Here is a 13,560-nt window from a genome sequence, read left to right on the forward strand (position 1 = left end):
TCTCCTCACTCTGGCGTCTAACATGGGCTCGTCTTCTAATTCATCTTCCTCCGCTGATTCAGTCAATACCATAACTGGAGGTGCTACAGTCCCTAGTTGATCCACATCTCTCTCACTCTTGTACTTGGGTGACAAGAACACTGGCCTAAGATACCAATACACATCTATCTCCTGGTCCTCTAAATCTCTGACTAGCTGAATCGGACGTGGACCAGCCGCAACAGATAATACCTCTCCCAATGCATCCCCATGCTGTATTTTTATCCACGAAGGCAGCTCATCTAGAACATAGAATAGGGTTGGGAAAAGATACCATATCAACCAATTCACAGCATCGCTGACTAGGAATAAAGCCAGTGGACACATTTTAGGTGTTTAAAATCATTTTATTTTTAAACAGGAGTTAGTACCTTGCAATCAGTTACCAAAAATTCTGAAATATCTGAAATATAGCTGTAATGCAACTTCATTTAAGAGCAGATTCCGAACTGGAGCCCAGCATCTATGAAACGCCTCCTGCTGGTCCCTTGGCAAAGGCAAAAAAACGCTGCAAACATTTCTTATATACATACATGGCATTATCACTGTCAGCGTCGTCTACCTTCGCAACTAATGGTGAGAGCAGGCGATAATAGCAAAAATATAACCGGACATCAACATTACATTTCTGCGGGCAAATATACAGGTTTCAAGACTGCCAAAAGCCGGCTTCTCTTTACTTGCAGCAGCTGCATTTAGTGGCAGGGGGGCCTTTGCAAATACAGCCCTGGGCACACTTGGCACAGCCCACTGGGCAACAGGAGCAGCAGCCTGAAAAGAGAATGGGGAAATGTCAGACCCGGAAGACATAACTGAAAAAAGTACAACGTGTGCAGAAATGGATAGCTTAACTCAGTGTTTCCCAACCTTGGCCACTTGAAGATATCTGGACTTCAACTCCCAGAATTCCCCAGCCAGCATTCGCTGGCTGGGGAATTCTGGGAGTTGAAGTCCAGATATCTTCAAGTGGCCAAGGTTGGGAAACACTGGTTAACTAAAGGAATAAAAAATATAGACGAGCAAGAGTATATTAACTGTTGGGGTAGGTTTTATGATTGGATGGGGAAAAAAGTAAAATTAGTTAATAAATGTAAGATAATTTGGGGAGTAAATGTCAGAGGTCTGGTCACAAAAGGAAAACAAAGAAAAAGATATCCCAGAATAAGATCTTTGCTAAGATTTGATGTATATATACAATCAGTGTAATGATAATTAAGCACTATCAGAATTGTATTACAGGCACGTCACAAATTGTCCAATTTTTATCTTAATGCTTTTTCCCCCCTGTGCGTTTTGTTTTCTGTACTTTGTGTGTCATAAATAAACATAGAAACATAGAAGATTGACGGCAGAAAAAGACCTCATGGTCCATCTAGTCTGCCCTTATACTATTTCCTGTATTTTACCACAGGATGGATCTATGTTTATCCCAGGCATGTTTCAATTCAGTTACTGTGGATTTACCAACCATGTCTGCTGGAAGTTTGTTCCAAATATCTACTATTTTTATTTTTAATTTTTTAAAAAAGGAAAATGTCAATCTCAACCTTAAACACGGAGAATGTTCAATTGAATTCAGATAGACAAACCGATTAGAAAACAAAATGGAGCTTTGTTTTTATATATGGCAACAGCAGTGAGGTATCTGTTATGCACACAGGGATGGAAGAACATAGAATAATAGGGTCGGAAGGGACCTTGGATCAAGCAAGAGATCCTATACCAGGATTCTGGGCAAATGATTGTACGTCTCCTTGAAAACTTCCGATGATGGAGCACCCACAACGTCTGAAGGCATTGTTAATTGTTCCCACTATGAAGAAATTTCTCCTTATTTCCAGGTTCAATCTCTCTTCAATGATCTTTCACCTCTTGTTACCTTTTGTCCTGCTTTCAGGTGCTTTGGACAATAGGTTTCTCTTCTTTGGGACCGCCCCTCAAATATCGGAGATTGTTATCACAGTCCTTCTCTTTGTTAGACTAGACATATTTTTCACCATATGGGAAAATGAGTGACCAAGTGGAGTTGTTAGAGATAACAAAATTGACTGCTTTGGTTAAAAAGAGTATTTTATCTAGTTTCATTTCTAGTTGGAAACCACAGAGAGAGAGAATTTGACACTGAAATGCAATTTTAACCTTGCTTTTTGATAATTAGATTTGTTCATGGTGATAGAAGGGCTGTTTGTTGTGGTTTATTCTAGTTCGAAGGGTTGTTGGGTTTTAGATTTTTATCTGTATCGAAGAAAGTCAAATGTTACCTTTTCTATAGTGTTTATACCTTTATAACTTTTTTTTAGTAGTATACCTTTTAAAGCTCTAAGATTTAGCTCTATAGCATTTTTTTCTATAGTTGCCCAATGTTGCTTCTTTCCTACTGCTTTTCCTTTCTTTTTCATTATTATTTTTTCTTAAAAGCATTTTATATTTTTTTCAAATTTAATAAAAATTTTAACGGTGGGAGCAGTGAAGGGCTACCAAAATTTTTACTACCACACTGTGGGTGTGGCTTATACAGGAAGTCCTGCATTTTATTTCAACATCTTTCAGTGCAAATTGGGCGCTCTGGGGTGGAGCTCCATTTTCGCTACCCCACTGCGTTCCCCCTTATCTGGGCAGTAACCCACCCCTGGGTGGGGGAAATAAAATATCAACATCCTATCCCAACTCAAGTGGGAAAAAGTAGATCAAAGAGGTAGAGATTCTAGATTCACAGACATTAAACCCAAACAATATGATGTTTGAACCAATATTGTATATATTAGGTTTAATGAGCTGTGAATGGTTAGTTAAAAAAGAGGCATGCCAGCGGTCCAAAAAGCACATCCTATTGACCAAAAATAATCCTTCAACATTTAGCTTTCACAGGTCCCAAAATGAGTGGAAAAATAAATATGGAATATATAGTGCGTCTTTATGTTTGTAAAACTCTTCTACGTTGTTTAATCCCTTAACCAACCTGAAAATATCATCCCATTGGCATCTCACCCTGTCTGCCTTTGAATTATGACCATTAGAATTCCCTACAGGGCCTAGTGGGTGCACCTTACTCCAAGCCAAGACTTGGTGTACAGGGTGGTACCTTATCTAAGTCAAACCTGTTGTGGTTTACTCAAACCAAGATTAAGCAAAGCATGTAATAGTGTGATGTGGAGCTGTATCACACCAATCAACAATTTGTTTCCCATCATATCCTGAAGACACTAAGTCCTAACACTCATGATTTTATGATGTGTTGGATCTGCGAGGCTTTACTTCTATCCCGAGCACAGCCTCACCGCAGAAAATTAAGTTGTACATAATTATCTCTGCTGTTGACTTTGAGCAATCACGGTTTAGCTACAGGCTTGTAGGGTAATTGGAATTAATAGGGTTGTAGGGTGCTTTGAGTGCAGCTTAAACAGAGCACCTATTTGCAAATCTTTGAAAGAAAAAACCCTTAAAAGGTTGAAGGCAGGTGTTTAACCTGCTCTGGCTGTGCTCTCCACTTCTCTTTTAGAACGGGATCCAAAGCGCAGCATAATCTTAATTATTAAAACTGTTATTCCATTCCTTCTTAATCCTTCCATATCATGTTCTCTATCTTTTCTTTCAGCGATGGTGTTTTTTGGGAAGGTGCCTAGAAACCAGAGTGTATTCTTGGTATGGAGAAGTCCCTGGAGTTTGCTTGGCAAGCGGTTTGCCATTGCCTGCTTCCTAGAGCGGAGAGAAAGTGACTGGCCCGAGGTGAGGCTAGAACAGTGATGGCGAACCTTTTTTTCCTTGGGTGCCGAAAGCATGCGTGTGCACGCTATTGCACATGCACAAGTGCCTATAATTCAATGCCCTTGCCCCTGTATGTGTGACTCCCACACGTGCTGTCCTGCCCCCCCCCATTCATGTGTGTACTACCCCCTCCTGCTCCCTTTTTTCCTAACTACGGATGGGTCCGGTAGGCCTGTATTTTGACCTTCCCAGTCTCCAGAGGCTTCCTTCATCCTGGGGAGGGCAAAAAGATCCCCAAGAGGTCCTCCAGGGGCCAAAAACACCCTCTCAGAGCCTCCATGTGAGCCAAAATTAGCTGGCCGACATATACATCCATGCTGTATCTGAGCTAGGGCAACAGCTTGTTTGCCGGCAGATATGGCTTTTACATGCCATCTGTGGCAGATGTGCCACAGGTTCGCCATCACTGGACTAGAACTCACAGTCGCCTGGTTTCTAGCTTAACCACCCTGGCTCTCAGGAATGTACTGCCTTCATTAGAGGTAGTCCTTGGGTTATGACCATAAAGGAAGCCTGCTCATGGCAGCTGTAACTCATGAGGTCCATAAATCAGATCACCCATACAACTGATCCAATTTTTATTTTATTTTATTTTTTGCAGCTGTCACTAAGCAAATGTCGTCATCGTAAAGTGGTCATAAGCCAAAGGCTGCCTGTAATTTTGGCAGGAAATAGTTTGAATTCTGAAGAGCATGCTTGCTAACCATTTTATGTGCTGGTCCCAGAGAAATTTTACCCCTACTATATGAACCAGAGTCTCCAAATCCGACAACATTAAGGCTTGTGGACTACCACTCCCAGAATTGTCCAGTCGGACATTCTTCAGCCATGATGTATTGGAGCCTGTCCATTCACGGGATATTTAATTAGAAAAAAAACCCTGTGCCCAGATTTGTGCCACGTGCTAAGTCTGACATTAACCTTAGCTAAATATTTAGCAGAGCAGACTCCATACTCCATTGGGTTGATTTATGATTCATCCCATCATGCGCTCTCCAAAGCAATTTAATTCAGCGATTAAATTAAGCAGCATAATTGAATAACCAGCAATAAAAAGTTGACAATTTGTATTTTTTTTTTTTTTAAAGTAACAGGTTGTTGGGAATTTGGGGGGTTTGAGTTAGACAACTTTGAAACATAAATAAAGCAAAAGTCTTGTATGAGGAATGAAACGCTCAAAAGCACTTCCCCCCCAAAAAACCACGTTTGGACTTACTTGGGGTTTCTTGGACTTTTGGGGGGGGGTTCCCCTTTGAAAACATTTCCCTTCTCATCCACAGAAGCTTCTACAGTTCTAATTCGGGTCTCACTCCTCGATTAAAACTGAAGAAATTTCTTGGATGAGCAGCAAAACATTTTTAGTGAAAAAAACTCAGGTTTTGGAGTCTTTTGGAAAAAATAACTTTGAGACAACCATGACCTAGATCAGTGTTTCCCAACCTTAGCAACTCCCAGAATTCCCCAGCCAAATATCTTCAAGTTGCCAAGGTTGGGAAACACTGACCTAGATGATAGAGAATCTCTATCCATGAAATGATAAGACTCATCTTTGACAGCCTGGCATGTTGTTGAAACGGTTTGGTGCCCCCTACAACGCAGGTTGGGTTAACTAAATAAACGATGGTTAGTATGAAGGTTGCGGTCACACAACATCCTTGCCAGAAATACTGGCAAGGTTGTTGTATGACCGCAACCTTCACACTTCATAAGAAACACAGCAGAGTCACATCTTGCAAGGAGAGCAGATGAAACATTTAGGAAGCGGTACTCACTTTTCCTGCAGGATTTGCATTTACAATTTTTACACTGACAATTGTTGCCGCAGGAGCACACCCCACCTGCAAAAAAGGGAAAAAAAGTAAGACACACAATCATCTTTGGAGGAGAAACAAGACAAAAGGTTACTTTCCAACACAAACCCACAAGGACTTCCGAGGCTTTCCAGCCTTTGGCAAGCAACCCCTCCACGTCAACCCGTATAAATTTAATAAATTAAATTTAATAAATTAAATTAACTCAAGAAGGAATAGCAGGGGAAAGGGAGAGGCGGGGGGGGGGACCACTCCTTCACCCAAGCAAGGATGCTTGTGGCAGCTTCTTCACAACCCCCCTAGCTTGCCCTTGGCTCCAGCATCCCAAAATCTGAAAAGAGATGGAGGAAGCAGCAAAGGGATTTTCTTGGTGGGTCCCTTGACATGAATGGTGAGAAAGCAGCCCAGGGAAGGAAAGCAGGACCCCACGGTAGGGGCAAAACCTGGATCACCCTTTCTTTTTCCCCCTCTTTCTCTCTCTCCTCTTTTTCTCTCACTTTCATTCTCTCTGTGTGTGTCTCTGTTTCTTTTTTCCCTCCTCTTTTCTTTTTCTCTCTTTTTCTCCTCTCTCATTCTCTCTCTCTCTCTCTTCCTCTCTCTTTCAATTTATTCCACTTTCTTTCTGTCTCACTTTGTTTTCTCATTCTCTCTCTCTCCCACTCTTTTTCTTTCTCTCTCTCCTCTTTTCTCTCTCTCTCCTCTCTTTTTTCTCTTTCTCCCACTTTCATTCTTTCTCTGTGTGTCTCTTTGTTTCTCTTTTTTTCTCCCTTTTCCTTTCTCCCTTTTTCTCCTCTCCCATTCTCTCTGTCTCTTTCTCTCCCTCTTTTCTCTCACCTTTTTCTCTCACTTTCATTCTCTCTGTGCCTCTTTGTTTTTCTCTTTTTTCCTCCCATTTCTCCTCTTTCATTCTCTCTCTCTCTTTTCTCTTCCTCTCTCTTTTTCTCTTTCTGTTTATTCCTCTTTCTCTGTCTTCTCCCTGTCTCTCATTTTCCCTGTCTCTTTCTCTCCCTCTTTCCTTCTTTCATTCTCTTTTCTCTCTTTCTCTGTCCAAGCAGAGGGGCAGAAAGGATGGCGGGGAAGCCAGGGCAGATCCGCACCGCTGTAGCACGAGCAGTCTTCGGAATCCATGCGGGCGCTTCGGGGTTTCTCTCGGGGCTCCGGTTGATGGCAAAGAGGCTCAGAGGCAAAGATGCGCATCCAGTGAGGCGGAGAGCCGCGCGCGGCCGCTATTTATTCCCCCCCGCGCGGGGAGCGGGTGCAAAAGCCGCCCCGCCCGGTGCGCCCGGTCGGCCCCCGCCCCCGAAACACCCGCTGCCGCCGCCGCCGCGCCTTAACCCCGCTGGGGTGGCTGAGCGCGTTGGGCCCCCTGGCGACGGATGCACCTGCGCGGCCTCCGCGCTTCCCGAGGCAGGGCCAGCGGTGGGCTGCTAAGGCGGGACGGGGGCGCGTGGTCGCCCCCGGGGCTCTGAGCGCGAGCGGAGTCCAGCGCAATTATTTTTCTATATTATTTTTCAATATTTTTACAATACAACTTTACAATTTTACAAAAAATTTTGCAATATCTCCGGGACCGCCTTCTGCCGCACGAATCCCAGCGACCAGTTAGGTCTCACAGAGTTGGCCTTCTCTGGGTCCCGTCAACTAAACAATGTCATTTGGCGGGACCCAGGGGAAGAGCCTTCTCTGTGGCGGCCCCGACCCTTTGGAACCAACTCCCCCCAGATTTCAGAGTTGCCCCCACCCTCCTTGCCTTTCGTAAGCTCCTTAAAACCCACCTCTGTCGTCAGACATGGGGGAAATGAGACTTTCTTAAATTGGGGTTTTTAAATTAACTTAAATACTGTATTAGATTTGTTTATATTGTCTTGTTATTGTTGTTAGCCGCCTTGAGTATACGGAGGGGCGGCATACAAATCTGATAAATAAATAAATTCAATCAATCAGGCGTTTACAGAGGTCAATGTCCCTCAGACCTTCCTGCCAATCAGCTTCAAGCTCTGTTGGGAGAACTGGCCTTAGACTTATGGTTGGGGGTCACCACAACATGAGGAACTGAATTAAGGGACCACGGCATTAGAAAGGTTGAGAACCACTGGTCCATTGCAACAAAATAATTAGGGTGAACTGTAACAGAGTTGGAAGGGACCTTGGAGGCCATCTAGTCCAACCCCCTGCTCATCTGACTTCCCCAGCCCGCAAGATCAATGAGAGTTTATAGCCATATAATTGTTTTTAAGCTTCAGTAACTCCTTCAATCCTAAAATATCTCGGCCATGTCTTTGAAACCAAATGCTGAAGACAACAAAAATTAATTTATTTCTGGGTTCTAAACTTGTTGCAATTGACCAGTGGTTCTCAACCTTTCTAATGCCACGACCCGTTAATACAGTTTCTCGTGTTGTGGTGACCCCCAACCATAAGTTGAGCACTAATTCTCCCAACAGAGCTTTAAGCTGATTGGCAGGAAGGTCTGAGGGACATTGACTCTGTAAACATCTGATTGGTCGAATTGTAAAAATATGTTCCAAGGTGCCAGAATAGAAGCTTTAGTTCCTAACATCATGGGAAATTTGTCTTTTCCCATGGTCTTAGGTGACCCCTGTGAAACGGTTGTTCGACCCCCAAAGGGGTCCCGGACCCCAGGTTGAGAACCACTGCAATAGACTGAAGCTGAAAAGTTCACATAAAGATATGCATGTTGCACTAAAATAACTGTTCTGTGAGCATATAATTCTAGGTCTAGGTCTTCATTTTAAGGAATGTTTGATGTTACAAAGGTATTTTTAAAGAAGTCACTTAGGACCAGTCCTCACAATGAATGTACAGTGATCCCTCGATTATCGCGGGGGTTACGTTCCAAGACCTCCCGCGATAATCGATTTTCCGCGATATAGCGGCGCGGAAGTAAAAACACCATCTGCGCATGCGCACCCTTTTTCCATGGCTGCGCAAGGGCTTGCAGGTGGAGGCGGGGAGCGACGAAAGTGCGGAAGCCGACAAAGATTGCTTTGAATGTCGGCTGCCCCTGCCCCCCCAGCACCCGCCCGCCCGCCGTTCACCCGCCCGCCCGGCCGCTCGCTCGCCGCTCGCCCGTTCGCCCGCCCACCCGCCGTTCACCCGGCCGCTCGCTTGCCGCTCGCTCGAGGGAGGAAGAGGGAGGAAGAGAGTGTGAGAGAGGAAGAAGCAAGATAGAGAAAGAGAGAGAGAAAGAAAGATGAGAAAGGAAGGAAGAGAGTGAGAGAGAGGAAGAAAGAGAGAGAGAGAAGAGTGGAAGGAAGAGAGAGAGAAATGATAGAAAAGGGAGAAAAAAAGAGAAATGAGAAAATGATTGAAGCAGAGAATGACAGGAAAGAAAGAGAAAGAGACAGAGAAGTGACTCTTGGTGATGACGTATGACGTCATCGGGTGGGAAAAACTGTGGTATAGCAAAAAAACCGTGGAGTATTTTTTAATTAATATTTTTTGAAAAACCGTGGTATAGCGTTTCGCGAAGTTTGAAGCCGCGAAAATCGAGGGATCACTGTAATGAAAAAACAGTTGCTACCAACCTGCCTTCCATTGAGGACCTATATATTGCATGAGTCAAAAAGAGGGCTGTGAAAATATTTACTGACCCCTCACATCCTGGACACAAACTGCTTCAACTCCTACCCCCAAAATGACGATATAGAGCAGGGGTCTCCAACCTTTGCAACTTTAATACTTGTGGACTTCAACTCCCAGAATTCTGGGAGTTGAAGTCCACAAGTCTTAAAGTTGCCAAGTTTGAAGGTGTCTGAGGTAAATGATACCTGAGGATCATAGCTGGCTGGAGAATTCTGGGAGTTGAAGTCCACAAGTCTTAAAGTTGCCAAGTTTGAAGGTGTCTGAGGTAAATGATACCTGAGGATCATAGCTGGCTGGAGAATTCTGGGAGTTGAAGTCCACAAGTCTTAAAGTTGCCAAGTTTGAAGGTCTCTGAGGTAAATGATACCTGAAGATCATAGCTGGCTGGAGAATTCTGGGAGTTGAAGTCCACAAGTCTTAAAGTTGCCAAGTTTGAAGGTCTCTGAGGTAAATGATACCTGAGGATCATAGCTGGCTGGAGAATTCTGGGAGGTGAAGTACACAAGTCTTAAAGTTGCCAAGTTTGAAGGTCTCTGATATAGAGCACTGCACACCAAGATAACTAGACGCAAGGACAGTTTTTCCCCAAAGGCCGTCACTCTGCTAAACAAACAATTCCCTCACCACTGTCAAACTATTCACTAAGGCTGCATTACTATTATTATTAGCCTTCTCATCATTCCTCACCCATCTCCTCCCACTTATGGTTGTATGATTGTAACTTTATTGCTTGTATCCTTATGATTTATATTGACTAGTTTCTAATATGATTTGATTGCTTATTTGTACCTGGAATGGAATGGACTAGAATAGAATGGAATAGTATGGAATAAAGAATAGAAGAGAAGAGAAGAAAAGAGAAGAGAAGAGAAGAGGACATCGATCCAAACTGAAACACTCTTGGATGAACTATTTCTAGATTTTCAGGGTGGGGGGAATATCTAGAAAAAGGCAGACACAAGCCCAGGTGTATCTGCAGGATATGACTTTTAAATAGACAAGATAGCAGCTGCAATGGTATATCTGAAAAAATGACCAATTGTATACAATGATCCCCCGATCATTGCGAGGGTTCCGTTCCAGGACCCCTCGCAATGATCGGTTTTTCGTGAAATAGCGCTGCCGAAGTAAAAACACCATCTGCGCATGCGCAGATGGTGTTTTTACTTCCGCAGCGCTAGCGAGGAGCCGAAGATTGGGGTTCCTGGGAAGGGGACTCAGCTGGGAAGCGGCGCTGGGGTTTCCCCACCGCCCACGCAAACTCCTCGCTGCCGCTCGCCCGCCCTTCGCCCCGCCCACGCCGCTCGCTCGCGCCGCTTCCCAGCTGAGTCCTGAAGCCAATTCGCTTCAGGACTCAGCTGGGAAGCGGCGCGACCGAACGGCGTGGGCGGGCGAAGGGCGGGCGAGCGGGCAGGCAGGCGGCGGACAAGCCGTTCGCTCGCGCCGCTCGCTCGCGCGCGCTCGCTCGCGCCGCTTCCCAGCTGAGTCCTGAAGCCAATTCGCTTCAGGACTCAGCTGGGAAGCGGCGCGAGCGAGCGGCGTGGGCAGGCGAAGGGCGGGCGCGGCAGCAGCGAGGAGTTTGCGTGGGCGGTGGGGAAACTCCTCGCTGATGCCCGCCGCTCGCCCTCCCGCCAGCAAGAGGGGGAAGACCCAGGGAAGCCGCCCAGCAGCTGATCTGCCCGGCGCCATCTACGCATGCGTGGCCATAGAAAAAAAGGGCGCGCATGCGCAGATGGTGTTTTGACTTCCGGGTTGAAAAATCGCGATTTAGCCCGTTCGCAATGATCTGGATCGCGGTACCCGGGGGATCACTGTACATCCACAAAAAATTCATACAGATTCACTATCAGGAACTGAAGACGGGAGAAGCTTTATTCGTCTATACATCTTGAAAGCACCAAGTTGAGAAAGATGCTCAAAAAAAAATAAAAAGCCTGATGAAACTGCATTTCTGATTCATTATTAACTATGAGAACTACAGGCTATTAATTATCTTCCTGACTGCATAGTAATTAATAGTTAATTGTCACGGGTGAATTTCAGCACCTGCTCTGGGCCTGTCTTAGCTAGGAGAGACGGAATTTCTGAAAATACGGCTTAGAAAGAACAAAGTGAAATAGTTCAGAAGGTAACCAAAGCTAAAATATACGGTAATTATGTTCCGTATGAATGTGGAAGGTATGCTGCATTCAGGCAGCTAACATTTTATTTTCATTTAAATTTTTGTTCTGTTTTGGGTGTTTTGATCCGGGATCAACAAACATATGGATGACATTCCTTAAACAATGTACTGTATATAGAATTTGTTCTGTCTGGGTCCCCCCAGACGCCAACACCAACCAAAAAGAGTAGCCAGACACACTGGTAAAAAGCAAAGGCAGTTTATATACTGGAAAGCAAACACAGGTAACAAAAACTGTTCTTACAGACAGGAACACGATGCAGTTTCACAGAGGTTTCACGAAGGCCAGGCAATAAAACAGGATTCTTGCTGGCAAAAACAACTCTGGAGATAATAAAATCCACGCCTCCCCCAAGTCTTCCAGGCTTCTAGGCCACAAGCCAAGATCAGAGATGCCAAGAATCGAAGCAAGGTCACAGGACTCCCAGTTGATAACTCTCCACGAGACTGTAAGGGCGGGCCTGCCTTTTCAACCCTGCTGAGGAGAACCACACCCAAACCCAGCTGTTGCCAATTCAGGGATGGAAATATCTTTCTAATTGGCCCCTTCTTTGAGCTGCACGTCTCTGCCTCATGTCTATTATAGCCTGTGCATCTTCATCCAATGAATCCAGGCTACTAGCTGGGAAGAGGGCCCCCCCGGGGGTCTCAGGCTGCTCTCCCTCCTCCTCCTCCTGACGTTCCTCTCCCCCGTCTGCCTGGTCCTCCCCCTCCTGGTCACTGTCCTCCTCTTCTGGGCATGGATCCAGCAGAGCTCCAGCCGGTCCCTGAGGAGCCTCAGGCTGAATCACAACAGAATTAATACCATCAAGCTAATGAAGATAATTAAGGCAGCTAAATTCTTCGTTATATGTTCATATGTAAACATATAAATATGTTCACATGTTATTCTGCAATTCTGTTAAAGGAAAAGTCATATGATGATCAGGATGGGCTTCTGAGTAGCACCAGCGATAACACTTATATACAGCTTTACAGTACTTTACAAATTACAGCCCTCTCTAAGCAGTTTACAGAGTCAGCATATTGGCCCCAGCAATCTGGTTCCTCATTTTACCGACCTCGGAAGAATGGAAGGTTGAGTTAACCTTGAGCTGGTGAGAATTGAACTGCTGGCAGTGGGCAGAATTAGCCTGTAATTCTGTTTACAGCAGTATTACCATGACACTGTACATCATGCATGGACGGATGGATGGATAGAAGGAAGGGCAATAGCAATAGCGCTTGGACTTCTGAATTGCTTCTCTAAACTGTTTACAGAGTCAGCTATTGCCCCCAACAACCTGGATCCTCATTTTACCGACCTTGGAAGGATGGAAGGCTGAGTTGACCTTGAACCAGTCTGGATCAAAGTGCTTGCAATGGGCAGAAGTAGCCTGCAATATTGTCTTCCAACCACTGAGTCACCCTGGGTTCCTTCTGGTGCAGTGTTTCCCAAATCTTGGCAAATTAAAGATGGCTGGATTTCAACTCTCAGACTTCTCCAACCAGCAAGCTGTTTGTGGAGTTCTAGGAATTGAAGCCCATCCATCTTTAGCTTGCCAAGATTGAGAAACACTGTCCTTGTGTCTCCGCTTAGCACCGAAGCTTCCAGAGGCTGTTTGTTAGCATCATTTATAAAGCGAAGTCATCAGTTCTGGGTTTCCCCACCAGTGTGAACAGACTATGGCAGAGATGGAGAACCTATGGCATGTGTGCCACAAGTGGCACGCAGAGTCATATGGATGGGCACACGAGCCCAGGTCTGGAATTGGGAAACGGGCCATTTCTGGCCTCTGGAGGGCCTTTGAGGGGATGGGGAGGGACGTCTTCATCGTCCCCAGGCTCCTAGAAAAGGCTCAAAAACAGGTCTTCTGGAAGTTGGCAAATGGGCAATTATTTGTCTCTGGAGGGCCATTTTCTCCCTCCCCAGGCTCCTAGAAAGGCCCTGAAGCCTGGGGAGAGTGAAAAACAGGTGTGCCATCACATACTGGGAGTGGGAGAGGGGTCACATGCACATGCACTAGGGCGCATGGAATTATGGGTGTGGACTTGCATGCGTGTGACCCCACTGTGCGCCCCACTTTTTGGCACGCAAACACAAAAAGGTTCGACTATGGAGTACAGCCCCAAAGGATTTGCACAACGATTTGCTTTATGAAGCTCAAGAAAGTGCAC

At 45.2% G+C, this 13,560-nt stretch overlaps 1 protein-coding gene across 1 annotated transcript; it reads right to left on the minus strand.

Annotated features, from left to right (window-relative positions):
• Window positions 1-378: 378 nt before the first annotated feature.
• On the minus strand, window positions 379-6,825 carry LOC139172532 (metallothionein-1-like). Its single transcript, XM_070761682.1, has 3 exons — window positions 6,713-6,825; window positions 5,577-5,642; window positions 379-810 (listed from the first exon to the last, which is right to left on the minus strand). The coding sequence occupies exons 1-3, from the start codon at window positions 6,810-6,812 to the stop codon at window positions 716-718; spliced, it is 261 nt and encodes an 86-aa protein (XP_070617783.1). The 5' UTR covers window positions 6,813-6,825; the 3' UTR covers window positions 379-715.
• Between the last annotated feature and the right edge of the window lie 6,735 nt (window positions 6,826-13,560).

Source organism: Erythrolamprus reginae, chromosome 9 (genome assembly GCF_031021105.1).
Source record: "Erythrolamprus reginae isolate rEryReg1 chromosome 9, rEryReg1.hap1, whole genome shotgun sequence".
NCBI lineage: Eukaryota > Metazoa > Chordata > Lepidosauria > Squamata > Dipsadidae > Erythrolamprus > Erythrolamprus reginae.

Coding starts and splice junctions, on each gene's coding strand:
- LOC139172532 (XM_070761682.1), bottom strand. CDS start 6,812: ATGCGCATCTTTGCCTCTGAGCCTCTTTGCCATCAACCGGAGCCCCGA. Junction 5,643..6,712: donor AGACTGCTCGTGCTACAGCG/GTGCGGATCTGC, acceptor CCTTTTTTGCAG/GTGGGGTGTGCTCCTGCGGC. Junction 811..5,576: donor ATGCAAATCCTGCAGGAAAA/GTGAGTACCGCT, acceptor TTCTCTTTTCAG/GCTGCTGCTCCTGTTGCCCA.